The sequence below is a fragment of the Lithobates pipiens genome, unplaced genomic scaffold (genome assembly GCF_037356315.1).
Source record: "Lithobates pipiens isolate NorthernLeopardFrog02 unplaced genomic scaffold, aLitPip1_a1.2 Scaffold_30, whole genome shotgun sequence".
NCBI lineage: Eukaryota > Metazoa > Chordata > Amphibia > Anura > Ranidae > Lithobates > Lithobates pipiens.
In genome coordinates this window covers 129,154,507-129,172,357 of record NW_027507791.1, presented here as the reverse complement: position 1 = coordinate 129,172,357, position 17,851 = coordinate 129,154,507, and the positions used below count along the sequence as shown (strand labels likewise).

The following is a 17,851-nucleotide window of genomic DNA, read 5'->3' as shown; positions in this document are numbered from 1 at the left end:
CGTGTTCACACCACGTGCAGAGCCTGACAGGACGTTGGTGCAACGCTGCGCTAATCACAGGCAGTGAGACATTGCCCGATCTCTGCAGCCACGCATGTCTCACTGCCTGTGATTAGTGCAGCGCTGCGCAAATTCCTGACGGGCTCTGCACGTGGAGTATGCAAACACGCCGGAACTCATCCTTAAGTGTAAACAAGGCCCTAAAAGCAAGTCAGCAACCAGTTTTGTGCCCCACAGGTTCTCTTTAAAGGTTACTGTGACACCCGAATCCCATAATGTATGCATCCAGAATCTCTGCATTTCTAGCTGACCAAGAATCCACCCCTCATGGGTAAAACATGTTAGTAACACAGCCAAGCCCTGACTGTCAAGATTGCACTTAGAATTGAGGAAGATCAAGCTCATCCCAAAAAAATGTTGGGCTACAATGCTCCAATTTGCTGCCACACGGCAGTATAGAATTTCTCACAATGCCCTTGTAAATGGAATGTTGCCTACCTCCACAATACTGCGCAGATCCTGAACGTACATCCTCTCAGTCTCAATTATTTCAAGCACCACACGTTCCACATAGGTCAGTTTGTTGGAAATCCCACTAACTTTGGTCCCAAATGGAGAAAGAGACCTAGATCCATGGCTTCGTCGGTTAACATTATTGTTGCCATTGATAGCGTGAGAATTTTTAAATGCACTTTGCATGTCCCGGAAAGTGGTGTGCAGGTTGTCCCCAGACACTAGCTCCATGGCCAGACCGGTTGGAGTGTTACCCAACGGCTCCTCTTCTGCAGGTCTGATATTTTCATAGAGATCGCGGCCCTCGAGAAGGGAGCCAGAAGATGCCGTAGAGATGATGCTTACAGGTCGGTCCGAATCATAAAAGTCTGTAGAGAGGGATGCAGAGCTGGAGAACTTTTCATTGCTGCTGGAAGAGCCTGCCGACAGCCTGGGGGATTCTGGGAAAAACAAGACAGACAAGAATTTAAGTTAAATTAAAAGCACTTCATTGAATTTAAATCTTGAGTTCAGATGGTGACATTTTATTTTCCAGAAAAGTTATATTCCAGTAAAGGACACAAGGAAGCCATATAAACAGGAGAGTAAAAGCAACAGGAAAATGAAAACAGAACCAATTTACTTTATCCTAGCAGTCATTTTTTCCTAAGATAAATGTAAAAGTTCTACATATAAATGTTATCTTCCTTGCCTCTTTCTGACTTATCTCTGTGGTCTGCTCAGTATCATGGTAAAAGTATCCATCCTGAGGAGCACCAGCTGTTTCCTTTACAAAGATCACAAAGCAAAAGAATCTGCAATTCTCAAATGTTTGTTTCATCTGAAATCTTTCACACAAATGGGTCTGATCTCAGGGGTTCCAGGTGACTGTGATTCAAAAATGTTACAATACTTAATTGATTAGACAGATCTGTATTCAGATATTCAGGTGAATTCAGAACCTTGGATTTATGTTAATTACCTTTTTAGAATCAATTCACTCACCCTTAATCATTGTCATCGTCGACTGTGTTGGTTTAATGGACCACATACAGAATTTGTGTGGTAAAATTACCCAATTTTTCAACAAACCATCATCCAGCAGCATCAGAGCGAACCCAGAACCTCTTCTTTTGCCAGTGCAGAGACTGATAAATACTTAGTAGAATGCTCTGTTACCAGTCCCCAGTCACCTCTGTGTACTAAAGAAGTCAGAATGACCTCTGTCATACCTGCCCCTGAAGAATAGCCATTAACATGAGAAACGCCCATTGGAGATTTGACAATGGGGATTAGAGGACACGTGACACTCCCTACTTCTAATTATGTGTCCACTCTGCCTTGTGATGCTAATAAGGATGAACTAAACATGGAAAAGCATTGCCCATAAGTATTTGTTTTTCATGATTTCATTCAGTCTGCAACGTATCCTTCTCTTTCTTGTTGACTTGTGCCCATACTGGAATAAAGGGCACACTTATGGGCTAAACCCAACCAGATACTCTGCAGGTTTCACTAGGAATGTCTCTAAGCATCAGTCTTGCGAAATACATAATGTAGGTCAGACATTCTAAACCAGGGTTCCCCCAGAGGTTGTTAGAGGTTCCTTGAGCTGTGGCTGATTGACTTCCCCATCTAATGTTGCCTGCATAGTTCCAGGGTCAATGCTACTTGGCATAACCAGCAACCTGACATTTATGTTTTTGTTGTCTTTAAAGAGGGCATTCTTCCCACTGACCACCAACATAAGGGACAGTCTTCCCACTGACCACCAACATAAGGGACAGTATTCCCACTGACCACCAACATAAGGGACAGTATTCCCACTGACCACCAACATAAGGGACAGTATTCCCACTGACCACCAACATAAGGGACAGTCTTCCCACTGACCACCAACATAAGGGACATTTTCCCCCCATGGACCCCTGATGAACATTTTTTTTTTTAAAGTTCCAAAACCTGAAAACTATTTTACAGTCTCCTCTAAAGGTAAAAGTGCTTTCCGAAAACCCACCTTTTCAAGGAATACACTTCAAGCATAAAATAGTAAATATATATAGAGAGAATATAACTTTCAAACATTCTCTGGTGGGGAATTGATAACTCTTTTAAAAACACACAGACCTGGAAGATTCACCTGCAGAGAATGTTTGCTAAAAGTCAGATTTACTTCTTTCTGCTCCATAGTGAGCTGTACACATTAGGTAAGGTCATGTGCAGGGCTCTATGAACACCACAAATTCAGTAACTCAAAGTCCACAGTTCACCTCAGGCATGAGCAAGAGAGGATGGGTACATATTTGCCTATAGTGGGACCAGGGAGAACGAATGTAGCCCCCCTCTAAGAGGAAGTTGGATCACAGCAGAAAAAAAAACAGAGACCTGGAGGAGGCTGAAAGCAGTAGAAGATTTTTCAATCAAGAATATAAGAGTAAACTAGAGTTTAGTGTAATTTTAATCCTTGGCTGCCTGCCATTACATTAAAAAAAAAAAAACACCTTCTGTGTGCACCTCTCTGAAGCAGGTTGACGTGGTCACTGAGGGGCGGACTTCTCTGACTCCTAGGTAGGACTTTTAAAAACTTTAGATTGCCCACTGGCTCACTTTAAGAAGGCAATACATTTGCTGAGTATGAACCAAGTCAATAGTTTTGAGACCAATTTGCTAAAAATTGAGACACTATGGGAATCCTACAATATCCCATTCAACTGGGCAGCCAGGTCTTTACATGTATGGGTGGGAAATAAATGGCTTGTGTATTTTCTTTCCCAAACAGCTTATTTGGCAAGATAGAAAAGACAAAACGTTTTTTTTTTTTTAAAGAAAAATCTGTAGCAAATGAGGAAATTACCATTGGCCTTTTCAAATGATACATTTCTCAATAGATTCTGAAATCATCTACAAAATTATTCAGTAATGACGGGTAAGATCGAATTATGTATGGCCTGCATTCTTAAAGAAAAGTCCACCTTGTAGAGCATGTTACACTTTACACTTGTATTTTGCATTTATCCTTTAAGGCTGGATTAAAGCTAAACAGAAAAAACACGTATCGAGCTACGTATACTGTATAACCAACATCTGCATCTGTTAGGGTAACAACCTAACCAAAGTGTTTTCCATAATAAAAAGCAGGTTCCTGACACCTGCAAGTCTCTCTTGGGAAAACACCAACAAAAAATTAAGACTTTGTAGTAAAATGAATGGGTTACATATGAACTGTACATGCTAATTACCAATCAATGAGATCTTTTGTTGCGGAATTTGCCCAGGGCAATCGGAGGTGTCATCTTCTGGAAAGAGATGGGACACTGTCCTTCCTGGCAGGAAGTGACAGCCAGCCTGATGAGAAGCGTAGCTGTGAGCCGACAGCAAGACTGACGCATTTTCCTAGAGGCAGACTGAGATCCAGAACAAATTCTGGTGCTATAGATTTAAGTGGGATGTAATAAGGCAGGGAAACTTGATGTGCTTTCATTGAAAAACTGATAAAGAATTCAGGAATCAGCAGACACCATCAGGATAAATCAAAATAACCAGTGAGTTTCGAAATCTGGGAGCTGCTACTGTTGTCTTGTTTTTTTAAAGATGGAGATCCAGGGGTGTGATTTTTATATCTGCTTCAAAGCCAGTCACTGGCCTGGAACACATTTATCCATTTTATGGTCAGAAAGACAACTGGGCAATGAAATTTTTTTAAATGCGTTTGTGTAACCATCTTACTTTCATCTTGCTTTTGGATGAAGGAAGGAAGGTTTACAACCCCTGTCGGGATTCATATCCATTTGGTGATCTCCTTTCACCTCTTGCTTTGAGGACAAGGTTACCAAACCAGAAATGAAACACTATAACCAATCCCCTGAGAGCAGTAAAACCTGTCAGGAATTATAAACATTTCCTAGAGATTCACAACTAAAATAACAGTTGTGGCTTTAGGTTCACTTTAAGCAACATGTCCATAAAATTTCTAATGACATGGTTTCCTTTAATCTAATTGGCTACATGACAACTGGAATTTATCCATCCATAAAGAATTGTAATAACACGTGACGGGACCCCATAACTAAATAATTACAGGGCCTGCTTGTGCTCTCGGCCCAGCTACATCTCCTAGAGCGGTCATGACTCATTTTGCTATTCCCTCTTACATCTCTGATGAGGGATGTAAACGGTGCCGTGAGATTTACGCTGTTATTTTGTTTTCCTTTCTTTTTAGACAATAGGACTGCTGAAGGCAATGCCGTTTTTTAAATTATAAATGTTACAGTGTGCATGACCCTAAGGATATTATTCAATCTTGCCATTTTTCGCTGGGTTGGATGACCACTTATTTTCGTATGGTGCCTGCAACTATTCTATGGTCAGTTGGGTAGGTAAGCCATCAGCTGCCTCCCATGCTTCACCCCTCCGCGAACCTAGCTCTGTATGTAGTCAGAGTTTACAGGTTAATGAAGCAATCTGAAGACGTTTTACCTAATGGTGGTCAGATTATGCCTCAGTGGACACCTAAAATGACCTGGTCAGAAACATTTCTAAAGTAAAGAAAAAGTACAGAGACCTTGTGATACCTAAATACCTGTACTGGGCTTGCCATTGATTGCTATCCAAAACCTACTTTGAGTCTAAGTAAAAGCTGTACATGAAGATTTAAAATTTTGCTTGAATAGAGATGAACACATTCCTATTCCGTTACTTAACCCTACCATTGTCTTAATTATTAATTGCCAGAACTTCTTACCACCCACCCCACCCAGTAATCCATACGGCCAGGTTTAATGGTATGCTTACCTTCATAAGCCACCTAAATCCCCCATCTAGGTCCTACAACACTGTAATTTCTATGTGGGGGGGGAACCGCTAATCCTGTACTAAAATGGCCCTCCAAGACTGCCCTCTGCCACCGAATGTTCCACAGGAAGCGTCCACGTCACGCAGACTGTGATGTGGACACCTGAAGAAGGAACCATACAGGGAACAGAAAGAGAAGACTTGGAGGGGCTTTAAACTTCTGGCATTCAACAGTCCATCAGCAAGGTTACTAGACCACTAGATGGAGAATCAATCTGATTAGGAAAGATCATTAAAAATAATAAACAGCAAACATACACAATGTATATTCCAGTCTATAAATGTCACATAAAATATTACTAAGGGACGTGTATTCACTGAAAATATAATGTGGTTCTCCTTTAATGGAAATTCACTTAGAGTAATTACAGCCCTAGTTGCAATATGTTTTGACTTGAAACAGATGGTTAACAGTAACAACAGATCTGCTTCCTCAAATACACACACAAATCTTGTTCCTGCAAACTTGGCATTCCCTACTCTGATACCAATTTTCCTGCACTGTACCAATTGGTATTGGATAGTGATCTTCTCTAGCTAACAGTTTAAAAAGAACCTGTGCGGCAATAAAACACAATCAGGTTCATATGCACTCAATCAAGGCCGTACAAAAAGGAAACTATAGGATTAACAAAGCTGGAGCTTGAGAATGCAACTTTAACAAATGTTTACAATTTTTTCTAATATACCCAAATTTGACAGCCCCATGGCTGTTAGAAATTCATAGATTGATATCACCAGAGCACAGATGGGCTGAATCTACAGAGACAAGTCTGCATATGTGAAGCCCTGTGTCTGCTTTCATGAAGGGCCACCACACATGTCCCCCCTCCTTCTACTAGGCTACATCTCCCTCACGTCCTACAGCGTGAGCTCCCTACTGCCAACCCCTAGCTGCTGGCATGCTTCCCTTTTCATTACATCACCACCCGCAGCTGACAAGACACCCAGGTGACGTCAACTCCCGGCATTCTGAAAGTTTTCATTCTTCTCGCCTTCTTATACAGCCAAGAAACCAAGTATAGCATCATTGGCCATCCACAGCAGTCGCCGGTCTATGAACCACTGAACGCTGTACTACGAATATAGGGGGACTTATATTGGATGCCCATACCCTTTTCAATTATATATTTGTAAATACATTTTAGCCCAATTAAGTTCTCTCTTCCTCCCTGGGGTATGTTTACTCCTCATATTTCACTCTCCATGACATAAAAATGTAGTTGGATACAGCATTGGAGAGATTGCTTCACTTTGTCTGGTAAAAAGTTGTCCCCAGGACAGGAAGGAAGTAAAAGGAAATCAACAGCAAACCTTACACAGGTTAAGCAGCAACAGCAAAGTAAAAACATTAAATTTTAAGGCAAAAGGAGCTACACCCCTCACAAATTCTTTATTCTGTCCCCCATTTTGATAGGTGCAATGGTTACAGAGATAGCATGCTCCGATCATGCTACTCTGTAGGATCACGCTACTCTGTAGGAGCAGAAAAACAAATTGGCTTGATTAAGAGTGCAGTGTTTGGCAGCAGGCAGACACAAAGCATGTGGCCCGAATCACTAAAATACAGGCTACCTCGCAGCACAGGGGGTTGGACATAGGTGTGCAGTCAAGGCAGAACTGTACTTGCAGATTCATGTACAGCAATGCACTGTGGGCTTTTGTGAATCTTCTGCGGTTACTAGTGAGAATGAAGTCAGCACACCTGACAAGCACTCTTACTCCACAAAAGAAACGCCAACAAATCGGGCTTCACGTAGGGGAGGAGCTATCAGGCACTAGTGGACATAAAGTTGGGGGAGAATCATTCAGAAATGATTTACACTCAGTGAAAGAAGTACAGTAAAACCTTGGATTGCAAACATAATTAGTTCTGGAAACATGCTTGTAATCCAAAGCACTCAAATATCACAGCAAATTTCCCCATAATAATGGAAACTCAGATGATTCATTCCACAGCCATTTATTCGCAAGTCCTTCAGTTTATAGTCCATATAAAAAGTTTATAGCAATGTGATAGGTTGTGTAACCATAAAATGTCCATCCAAAAATGCCAGCCTCCACAAGGGGATTAGAAGCAAAATCCAGCAGGAGCTAGAGTATAAGAGAAGAGAGGCGCCTCCAAGTGTAGCAGTATGGTTACATTTAATGAAGGCACAACATTTAGCAACTCAAACGGTTGATGATTAAAACAGGCACACCTAGTATGCAGACATCCGGGTTAAAGCTGTCAACATAGACCGCCCTCCGCACCGCCGGCTTTCACCGATGTCAATCTGCAACTGTGACCAGGAACACTACCCTGCAGTAGAGCGATCTGAAAGCATGGCTTGTGGAAGGGATGACGTTGATGGCGGTGCGAAGGACTGTCTATGGGGACAGGATGCTTGTGCAATTAGATATGCCTGCTTTAATCTTCAACCATGTGAGTTGATAAATGTTGTACCTTCATTAAATGTAACCATATTGCTGCACTTAGAGGCACCTCTCTTCCCTTTTATACCCAGTTGTGACATGATGCTACTTGTATATATCAAGACATCGCTCGTTTATCAAGTCAACATTTCTAAAAAATTATTTTTGCTGGTCTTGCAAACAACGTTACTCTCAATTTTACGGTATTTAGGCATGAATCCGTAAACCAGAGGGTTAAGGTTTTAATACTAATGAGACTTCTGCTCTATGCAGGGAAAGGCTAGAACCTCTGTAAGCTTTTAATTGTTGCCCGTTTCCGTGTTGCAGATTTTTGCTTACCTCCTGTCTGGTAAAACTTTGTCCACAGAACAGAAAGTGACGGAGCCCTGGATAGCAGTAAAACATGAGAGGGAGGTTCTAACCTTTTCCCCATTCTATCCAAATTGTAAAAAAAAAAAAAAAAAAAAAAAAATTGGGTTATAGAAACACTTTAATAAACTTTCACCAGATCCACTTTGGGAATGTTAAATACAGGTCATAATGGGCATGCTGACTGGTTCATTTAAAACAATTGAGGCTTTGATAGGTTTCAGGTTGTGCTGAAGTTTGCTTTAAGGCCCCTTCACACCATTGTGTACTTTAAAAGCTAAAGCCCATATCTAAAAGATTTAATCCACTCAAAGCTACTATTCCAGTTTTTGATGGAGCTAAATCTCTTGCTGTATTCTTTTATGTTCCAGGGAATCAGATTGCAAGAACCCTGCAATTAAGTTCCCAGCTTATCCTGCTACTGTGGCCATCACAAAGAACCTTCTGCTTGGCCAATTTGTTGTACATATTACAATGTGAATAGTGCTACAGGAGAATTGAGAGGTCCAGTAGGAGGTATTTGTGAAGAACTACAGAAAACAGACCTCACCCCAAAATCCCAGAGTCAAAAGAAGAATAAATTCAGTTTATAGCATCTGATCCTCGAATGGTACCACAACTAGAACTATAAATGCAAATCTAATGGAAATACCTTGACTTGGTGCATACACATTTACATACCAGCACAGTAATGCTATATATAGTTATGGGAGGCAATGTGGGTATCTAGTCTTGTTACTCAATAAAGGATATGCCTATTTTTGAAAGGTGATTGGCCCCAGTAAAAATAGATTATAAAATGGATACAAATAAAGGCTTTATTTAGAGAGAAGTCAAAGTGGGTACACGTGGTCTGACAGAGCAGGAGTCTGTGGTTGTTTGTATGTTCTGCACGCAGCTTCATGCTGCACTTTCCCATTTAGATTTGACTTTGTCTTTACGATACAAAAAAAAGAACAGAGAAGGACTGTTCAGGGACACTCCAGATGGTTATCCATTAACAAAAAAAGTGCCAGTATTACCGTTTCTATAAAATGTGCGATTTTCCCAAAAGCAGAAAAGTATGAAATCAAAAGTGACCTGGCCATCCATCTCAAAAGTAGATCAGTTTATTGGGTTCTGTTGCTTTCTCACTTACAACAGAAACAACTGAAGACTGATGGGCTCCATTAAGAAAGCCCTAAAAACAGTCATTCTATGCTAACAGATAATCACTTTATAGAGGATGGAGTAAAAATGGGCCACATAGCTGCATCCCCCCCAATGGTTCCATGTTTTGATGTCATTGGGGAAGAGGGACACCATTGTTAGATTTCATAATTGCCATTGCAGGTGAGAAGAACTGAGAACTATGACAGGGATATCTCCACAATAGACTCCCTAGATAGAAGACACTAACGAGGTCTAACATTCTTACAACCATGCAAAACTGAAATGTGTGTTTTAGGTGGAGAGGTCAAAACTCGGGTATGGTTCACTTTATGGTATTCATGGTGATTAATGCAGAGTGTAGCCCAAAGTGAATTTTTCTTCTGCAGCCTTATGGAAAATTACTACGGACCTGTGTAAGGTTATTCAGCTTCATTCTGCAGCCTAAAATAATATCTCATTTTAAATACTCAGCCTTATGTGGCTTTCCTGTTACAGCAAGAATGTTTTTTGGGCTGTAAAATCAAGACCGGCAATGGTTTTGACTAGAATTTGTATGTACTGCAGTTGTTGCGATTTATTTTTATATATATCAGTAGTGGTCCAATGACATGCTATAGGGGGCTCAAATGTGATGTTTGATATCACCAGAAACTCCACATAATATTCCATTGATGTATCGCTGAAGAAACGCACCAAAAACAAGACATACTGCAGGGGGCAGGGGGCATGCTGTAAGAGATTGTCAGAGGTTGGGGGGCATGCTGCAAGAGATTGTCAGAGGCTGGGGGGGCATGCTGCAAGAGATTGTCAGAGGCCGGGGGGGGGGGCATGCTGCAAAAGATTGTCAGAGGCTGGGGGGGGGGGGGGGGGGCATGCTGCAAGAGATTGTCAGAGGCTGGGGGGGCATGCTGCAAGAGATTGTCAGAGGCGGGGGGGGGGGGGGGGACATGCTGCAAGAGATTGTCAGAGGCTGGGGGGGGGGGGGGGGCATGCTGCAAGAGATTGTCAGAGGCTGGGGGGGCATGCTGCAAGAGATTGTCAGAGGCGGGGGGGGGGGGACATGCTGCAAGAGATTGTCAGAGGCTGGGGGGGGGGGCATGCTGCAAGAGATTGTCAGAGGCTGGGGGGCATGCTGCAAGAGATTGTCAGAGGCAGGGGGGGGGCATGCTGCAATAGATTGTCAGAGGCTGGGGGGGCATGCTGCAATAGATTGTCAGAGGCAGGGGGGCATGCTGCAATAGATTGTCAGAGGCTGGGGGGGGGCATGCTGCAATAGATTGTCAGAGGCTGGGGGGGGGGCATGCTGCAAGAGATTGTCAGAGGCTGGGGGGGCATGCTGCAAGAGATTGTCAGAGGCTGAGGGCATGCTGCAAGAGATTGTCAGAGGCTGAGGGCGGGGGCATGCTGCAAAAGATTGTCAGAGGCTGGGGGGGGCATGCTGCAATAGATTGTCAGAGGCTGGGGGGGCATGCTGCAATAGATTGTCAGAGGCAGGGGGGCATGCTGCAATAGATTGTCAGAGGCTGGGGGGGGCATGCTGCAATAGATTGTCAGAGGCTGGGGGGGGGCATGCTGCAAGAGATTGTCAGAGGCTGGGGGGGCATGCTGCAAGAGATTGTCAGAGGCTGAGGGCGGGGGCATGCTGCAAGAGATTGTCAGAGGCTGAGGGCGGGGGCATGCTGCAAAAGATTGTCAGAGGCTGGGGGGGGCATGCTGCAAGAGATTGTCAGAGGCTGGGGGGGGGGCATGCTGCAAGAGATTGTCAGAGGCTGGGGGGGCATGCTGCAAGAGATTGTCAGAGGCTGGGGGGGGGGGCATGCTGCAAAAGTTTGTCAGAGGCGGTCAGAGGCTAGAGACATGCTGCAGGGGGTGGTCATATATATATGTGTGTGTGTGTGTGTGTGTATGTATATTGTAATATTTGGGGGTTATTTTAGCTTAAAGGTAGAGCTTACCAGTGAGCTGAGTCCACGCCAGATATGCCGTTTTAAGGGCTTGTAGGCCCACTTTTATTAAAGAAAGAAAAGTCTGATAACAAAATAGTTGCCCACACAGGGGTTTCAGCTTTCCACAGCAATAATGTACGTAGAACCAAAAATACCAAGCCACCTGGCTCTCTTTAGCAGCAATGCTGCTCAGACTTCTGCTGCAGCCCTCTTGGCTCTTTAACAGAGTTCCTGTACACCCAGTACCTCAGCACTCTTTACTAGCTTCTTTTTCAGCCCACAAGCTTGGACCCTCTGTCTGCTCTGACAGACCGACCTGTGCAGACATGCACACTTCTTCTCCCTTACTCGCCTGGACTCCTCGGGAGGGTGGAGCCCAGAACCATGGTGTTGGCTTTGTTTTAAGCCCAAGACCCACCTGTGTAATCATCCAGCCAGACTGCTGGCTGGTCCCAAAACCCGGTCCCAGGATTGGAGATTCCGTACTACCACAATATATATATATATATATATATATATACATATACACATACACACACACACACACACACATATATATATATATACACACACACACACACACACACACACACATACACATATATATATATATATATATATATATATATATATATATATATATACACACACACACACACACATATACATACACACACACACACATATACACACACTTAGTTATGACGTCTGAAAACATGTACTTACATGTTCTTTTAAACTTTAGTTTCACTTTTTGAACTCGGCTGCACCGTAATCTGGCAATATCTCAGGAGATTGCAGGCAGCCCACTCACTTTTACACTGATCTCAACCATTTTCAGAGGAAACGCTTCTCCTCTGTTTTCCCTCCGAGAACTGAAGCTGAAGTTCTCAGCTTCATAAACTGGCTGCAGAGGAGATCATTTTCCCCTGAGAACTGCTGAGAACCGAGACAAAAAAACGTCAGTTTTATGAACGTACACCAAAATCCGTCAACTGGCGCAATTATGGCAGCTGTATATCCGTAACAAACAGCCGCATTCCATACTGCAGTCATACAGGTGTAAACGTTACAATCAAGCGTCTATGTACCATACGCCTACAAAGTAAAGAATCAATGTATGGGTGTGTTCCAGGTCTTTTTATATACATTCACCAGAATAACACACTAAAAACTAGACACATGAAACCAGAGTATGGCATATGGCAGTAATCCTAATGTGTGTGAACAGAGGCCGAGTACAAAGGGCACGGAAGGAGTAAACCTTTCAATATGAAGTAATACCTTATCACAGCTATTAATACAGGGAGTGTGTGTTTGCAAAGAATATATTCTATATTTGTCCCAAAACCTCACCGTCTTATCAGATTTACTGTCCAGGGACCTTCATGTACAGCCTTCTGGGAAATGACGTGTAACAACTATCACAGATATTATTTAGCAATTTATTAAAACGCCAAAGAATGGATTGCACCATAAATGATTGTGCCATGCGTTGCCTGAGAGAATACCTGTATGAGAACGCTGCTTTCCTTTTTCTCAGGATTTTTTGTGAATGCAAATAAACAAAATAAACCACTCATGCCACCTCCTGCTATGTTGGGATCAGCCTGTATGCATTGTGGGTAGTGCTATAGGAAAAAAATAAAATAAAATATGGAGGTTCTCATCTCAAAGTCCAAACTGCCCGTTTATGGTAGTGCACTTGGTATCACTCCATCTGGGACAGGAGCTGGAGCTACAGAAGAAGCTTATGCGGCTCCTGCTCCCTATGGAAATCGGTGTACCTCTGGAGTAGACCATTTAAGGCCCCTTTCACACAGGTCATTTCTGACCTAATCAGCTGATATGTGAACAGATTCCCTGCCTAAGGCTCGGTTCACACAGGGGCGACTTGTCCAGGCGACTTAGCCGCCTGACAAGTCGCGCTCCATTCTGTACTATGGAACCGTTCTAATAGGAGCGACTCAAGTCGCTCCGACTTAGAAAAAAGGTTCCTGTACTACTTTTGGGGCGACTTACATTGACTTCTATACAGAAGTCGTTTTGTAAGTTGCCGCTGAAGTCGTTTGCAGGTCGCGTCTGTGAGTCGCACTGCAAGTCGTGCCGCCCCTGTGTGAACTGAGCCTAAGGCTGCTTTCACACTGGGGAGAGAGCAGCGTCGGCGGTAAAGCGCCGCTATTTTTAGCGGCGCTTTACCGTCGTTTTAGCGGCGGTGTGCGGACGCTAGCGGGGTGGTTTTAACCCCCGCTAGCGGCCGAAAAGGGGTTAAACCCGCCCGCAAAGCGCCGCTGCAGCGGCGCTTTGCCGGCGGTATTGCCGCGGTGTCCCATTGATTTCAATGGGTAGCAGCGGTATAGGAGCGGTGAATACACCGCTCCTTCACCGCTGCAAAGATGCGGCTAGCAGGACTTTTTTCACCGTCCTGCCAGCGCATCGCTCCAGTGTGAAAGCCCTCTGGCTTTCACACTGGAGTGAAAGGGGCCGGTTTTTTTCAGGCGTTACACAGGCGCTATTTTTAGCGCTGTAACGCCTGAATACCGCCCCAGTGTGAAAGCAGCCTAACTGAAGAATAGAATGGATGACAATTTTGTGACATCTGTGTTTTTTTTTTTCTTTTTTTTGCTGCAGGGTGGCCAGAAGTAAATGGCCATGCTTCTCTTTATATCAGACTACGTCTAATCTGTCACATATTGGTTGGAAAAAAACGGAAAACAATGCAGACCTTTTCTATTTTTTTTTTGTCCATACCTGGACAGACTGACTCAGAGGTAATCAGATGTAAATGGGTTCATATCCATCGACTTATGCCGCGTACACGCGATCGGACTATCCGGCGGACAATTCGATCGTGTGTGGGCTCCAGCGGACTTTTTCTTCCCAAAAGTCTGGCGGACTTAGAAATAAGACTTGCTTCAAAATTGGTGGCCGGACTCGGCTTTTAACAGACGATCTGTTCGTCTGTGTGCTAGTCCGGCAGACTTAAACCAACCCTAGGGCAGCTATTGGCTACTGGCTATTAACTTCCTTATTCTACGTCATCACGTTCGAATCCTCAGCTGCAAAGTCCATCGGATTGTCTGCCGGACTAAGTCCGTTGGATAGTCTGATCGCATGTACGCGGCATTACATGTAGTTTCCCCATCAGATCCACCATAAATGCTGAAAATGCAGACTTTATCAGACTGCCTGTGTGAAAGGGGTTCCATGTGCCTGGATGAAATCTATTAGAATATTTTTTTGTTTTATTTTGGTTAAAAATAGTCAAAGAAAACAGATTTTCTAGTATTATGACAGAAGCATTTTTGTTCTTTGCAATACAAGCTTTTAACCTGGTGAACACAATGAAAAAAGGCCAATGCAATTATAAACAACCAAATTGTACTGCTTATAGTGACAATATTTTGTTTTCAGGCCCTGTTCACACCTGAGCGTTTTTCTGCTTGTAAAATGCTCAGCACTGAAGCTCCAAAAAGCCCAACAAGCAAAATCCCTATTTACATTGCAGCAAAGTGTAATTTCTTCAATGATGTCACATGAAAAGATATTTAAAAAAAAATACAAAAATGTCAGGGGTGTACTCACTTTTGTGAGATACTGTATGAGCTTTTTGCCACCTGCAGCGAAATGCCTGAACCTCCAAAAATACATGAGCTTCATTTTTGGCCTTCTAGACTTCAATAAAAGCGCCCGACTTGAGCAGAAAAACGCTCAAATAACAGCTTTGCGCCTCTAATTTCCTCTCCCCCTTGTGCTTTCTATTGGCTAAACAAAAGCATCTGAAGATGTAAAACGCTTTAAAAAAGCTTGTAAAAAACTGCAAAAGAAAGCGCATCAAAAAGCCTGAAAAATGGCAGGAAAACGATCGGTATTAACACCAAAAACTCTTCAGTGAACGCGGCATTATAAAAAATGAAAGCCAACCTTCACCCTTCCAAATGGACTTGGCTACTCTCCATTCCACTCCCCTCCACTGCATATATTTCCCTTTATTTTCCCGTTGACGTGCTTTTTTTTTTTTCAGATAAAGTTTGGCCTTCTACCCATCTATTCTCCTAGGTGCCTCCTGGGATAAGTGATGTACCTAGAGGTACTGGTTGAATGTTGCCCCATTTACTAACGAAGAATAGGAAATCCTAGTGGCATGTCATTGGGTGGCTGCATCAGGACCTGGAAAAGCCGGTGCAGCCTCCCGATGTTGTCACGCAGAAAACATGTTGGCACGGGGTCCAGTGGAGGCTACAGAAAAGAGGATCTCAGCAGGACAACACACCGGATCCACTGTGTGGGTATCTGAACTGACCGCACCGACACCAGGTAAGCAGGGGAGGAAAAAAAGAAAAAAAAAAAAAGGTGAAGGGGCAGACAGGAAGCATGTTATTGGCAGGATTAACAGGGAAAAATAAAGGGAAAAAGCCAGAGAAAAACGAAAAACTAATGCAGCAAGTACATGTAGGGACTGATGAGCTTTATATGACATTTTTGTTTTTGGATTTACTAGGTACTTCTAGAACATCTTAAAGAAGTGAACTGAAAGTCTTGCACATAAATTCCTAGCATAACTTGTATAAAGTCCAAGAAAACATAAATCCATAACCTGCGTCACAACAGATATACACTAAGCCAATCAAAGCACAATATTCTGGCAACAATGCACTTTATCAATAAAGATCAGCTTTAAAATCCCCATGGAATCCTTCTACATGTAGTAACCCTGACCTCACTAAGACAACCAGAAGCAACAACCTGGTGTCATAAAATCTTTATTGAATACAGATATGTGAAGTATGTTTTCCATGCAGCAGATCACATAGATATGGCCAAACATATCAGATGAGATCAGAGAACATCACCACTCTTTACCCCAAAACACGCTATCCACAAGACACGCCCCCAATTCTAACCAATCTTTTTACTAATAAAAGAGTGGCTGAAGTTTTCAAAAACTCTTGTCCAATTATGGTGTCCTCATGCGCTGGTTTAGATGATTTTTAGTAAACATCTCCTGACATTGCAGAAATTATAACCATGCTATGACACAAATCTAAGGCGTCATCGTACATAGATATTAAGAAATGTTGATGTTAGTACACAGTACAACCAATGGATGAGTTAGTGTTCTGAGGAGCATGTCTGCCTAGGTTCAGTGTAGACACCACCAGGAGGTCCTAAAGCTGGCCATAGATGGTTCGGATCTCAGCCGGGTTGGCAGGTATGGGCCAAAATTCAAACCATCTACGGGCTGGCTGATTGTACCGAATTCGATCCATCATCCAACCAGCTTATCGGATTTCTAGCATGAGATTACTACGAGCTTGCTAGCAATAAGCACTGTTTTCTACAGGTTTGCGGGAAACAAAAATCGCATGTTCTATGACCAGCCTTATCATGGCGAGAATTGTCTGTTGGTTGAAAACGTGTGACCCCAAAGATTGAGTCTCCCAGCTAGATTGGTACAAGGAGGTCCATTGTATGCGCATTGTATTTCTGTGGAAATCTCAGATTCCAGAGAACCGTCATTCATAGAGCTGACATTTCTATATTCACATTTTGTTTAAGGAATAACCAAGATAAACTCCTTTTATCAACCACAGCTTACTGAAACTATCATTTACCTTAACGGCCAGGCAGTATAATCACACACCTTAAATTCTAGAATTCCTGTAGGGGTAACGTTTCAGTATTCAGTAACTTACGTATATATATATATAGATCTATAAAGCCCTGCATACTCACATTGGAATCTACTATGCAAATGCTCTACAATAACCCCTTCCTGCACTTTTCAGCCTATACCTTGATAGAAAGCATAATCACACAGTTGTGTATATGAACGATGCCTTAAAGTGGTTCTAAAGGGTAAGGCTTTTTACCTTGACGCATTCTCTGCATTAAGGTAAAAAAAACCTTCTGTGCCATAGGATCCCCCCAGCCCCCCTTACACTTAGCGCTGTGCCCAAGAGCAGCAGCTCTTTCTGCTCTCACAGGGCAGCGAAAGCAATTGGCTTCTGATGATGTCAATCAAATCCTGTGACAAGGGAGCGGGGGCAGGGCTCAGCCATGCGGTTTGTGTCTATAGAGTCAGGCAGTGTGGCTCGGGCATGAGTGCCCCATAGGAAGTGGCTCCCTATGGGGAATGCGCCGAAGAGGAGGAGCCAGGAGCACCAGCAGGAAACCCCAGTGGTGGAGGATTGAGGCTACCCTTTTAGCATTGCACAGAGCAGGTAAGCATAACTTTTTTTTATAATAAAAGGAAGGTTTACAATCACTTTAACACCATGCACAGATAAGACCAAGTACAACCTGGGCCGAATAAATGGACTAGCATTCATTTCAGCTGAAAAATCAAAAGCAAAAAAAAACCCAATATGAATCAAGATGTAAGCACTGCCTAATAAAAGTAACACTTAACAGATAAGCCCATATTCACACTTGTACGCTCAGTCGCCCTATACTCAAAAAAGTACATGAGCACCTGGGTGCACCTGTAAAATCGCACAGTACATGCATTTTTGCACTCAATTCCATTCCTCCTATAAAACTGCTATTCTCCCTTGCCCAGCCCAAGAAACCAATGTCTAAAGCCCAATACACGTTAAAAAACACTTGCACAAAACTAGTAAGGC

General features: G+C 43.0%; 1 protein-coding gene across 9 annotated transcripts in view; it reads right to left on the bottom strand.

Annotated features, from left to right (window-relative positions):
• PLEKHG3 (pleckstrin homology and RhoGEF domain containing G3) overlaps nucleotides 1-17,851 on the bottom strand; it is a 246,119-nt gene that overhangs the window by 48,840 nt on the left and 179,428 nt on the right. For all 9 annotated transcript variants that reach the window (XM_077464847.1, XM_077464848.1, XM_077464851.1 and 6 more), the window contains one exon: nucleotides 499-953. In XM_077464847.1, the coding sequence (XP_077320973.1) occupies nucleotides 499-953 (455 nt within the window). The remainder of the gene's footprint in view (nucleotides 1-498; nucleotides 954-17,851) is intronic.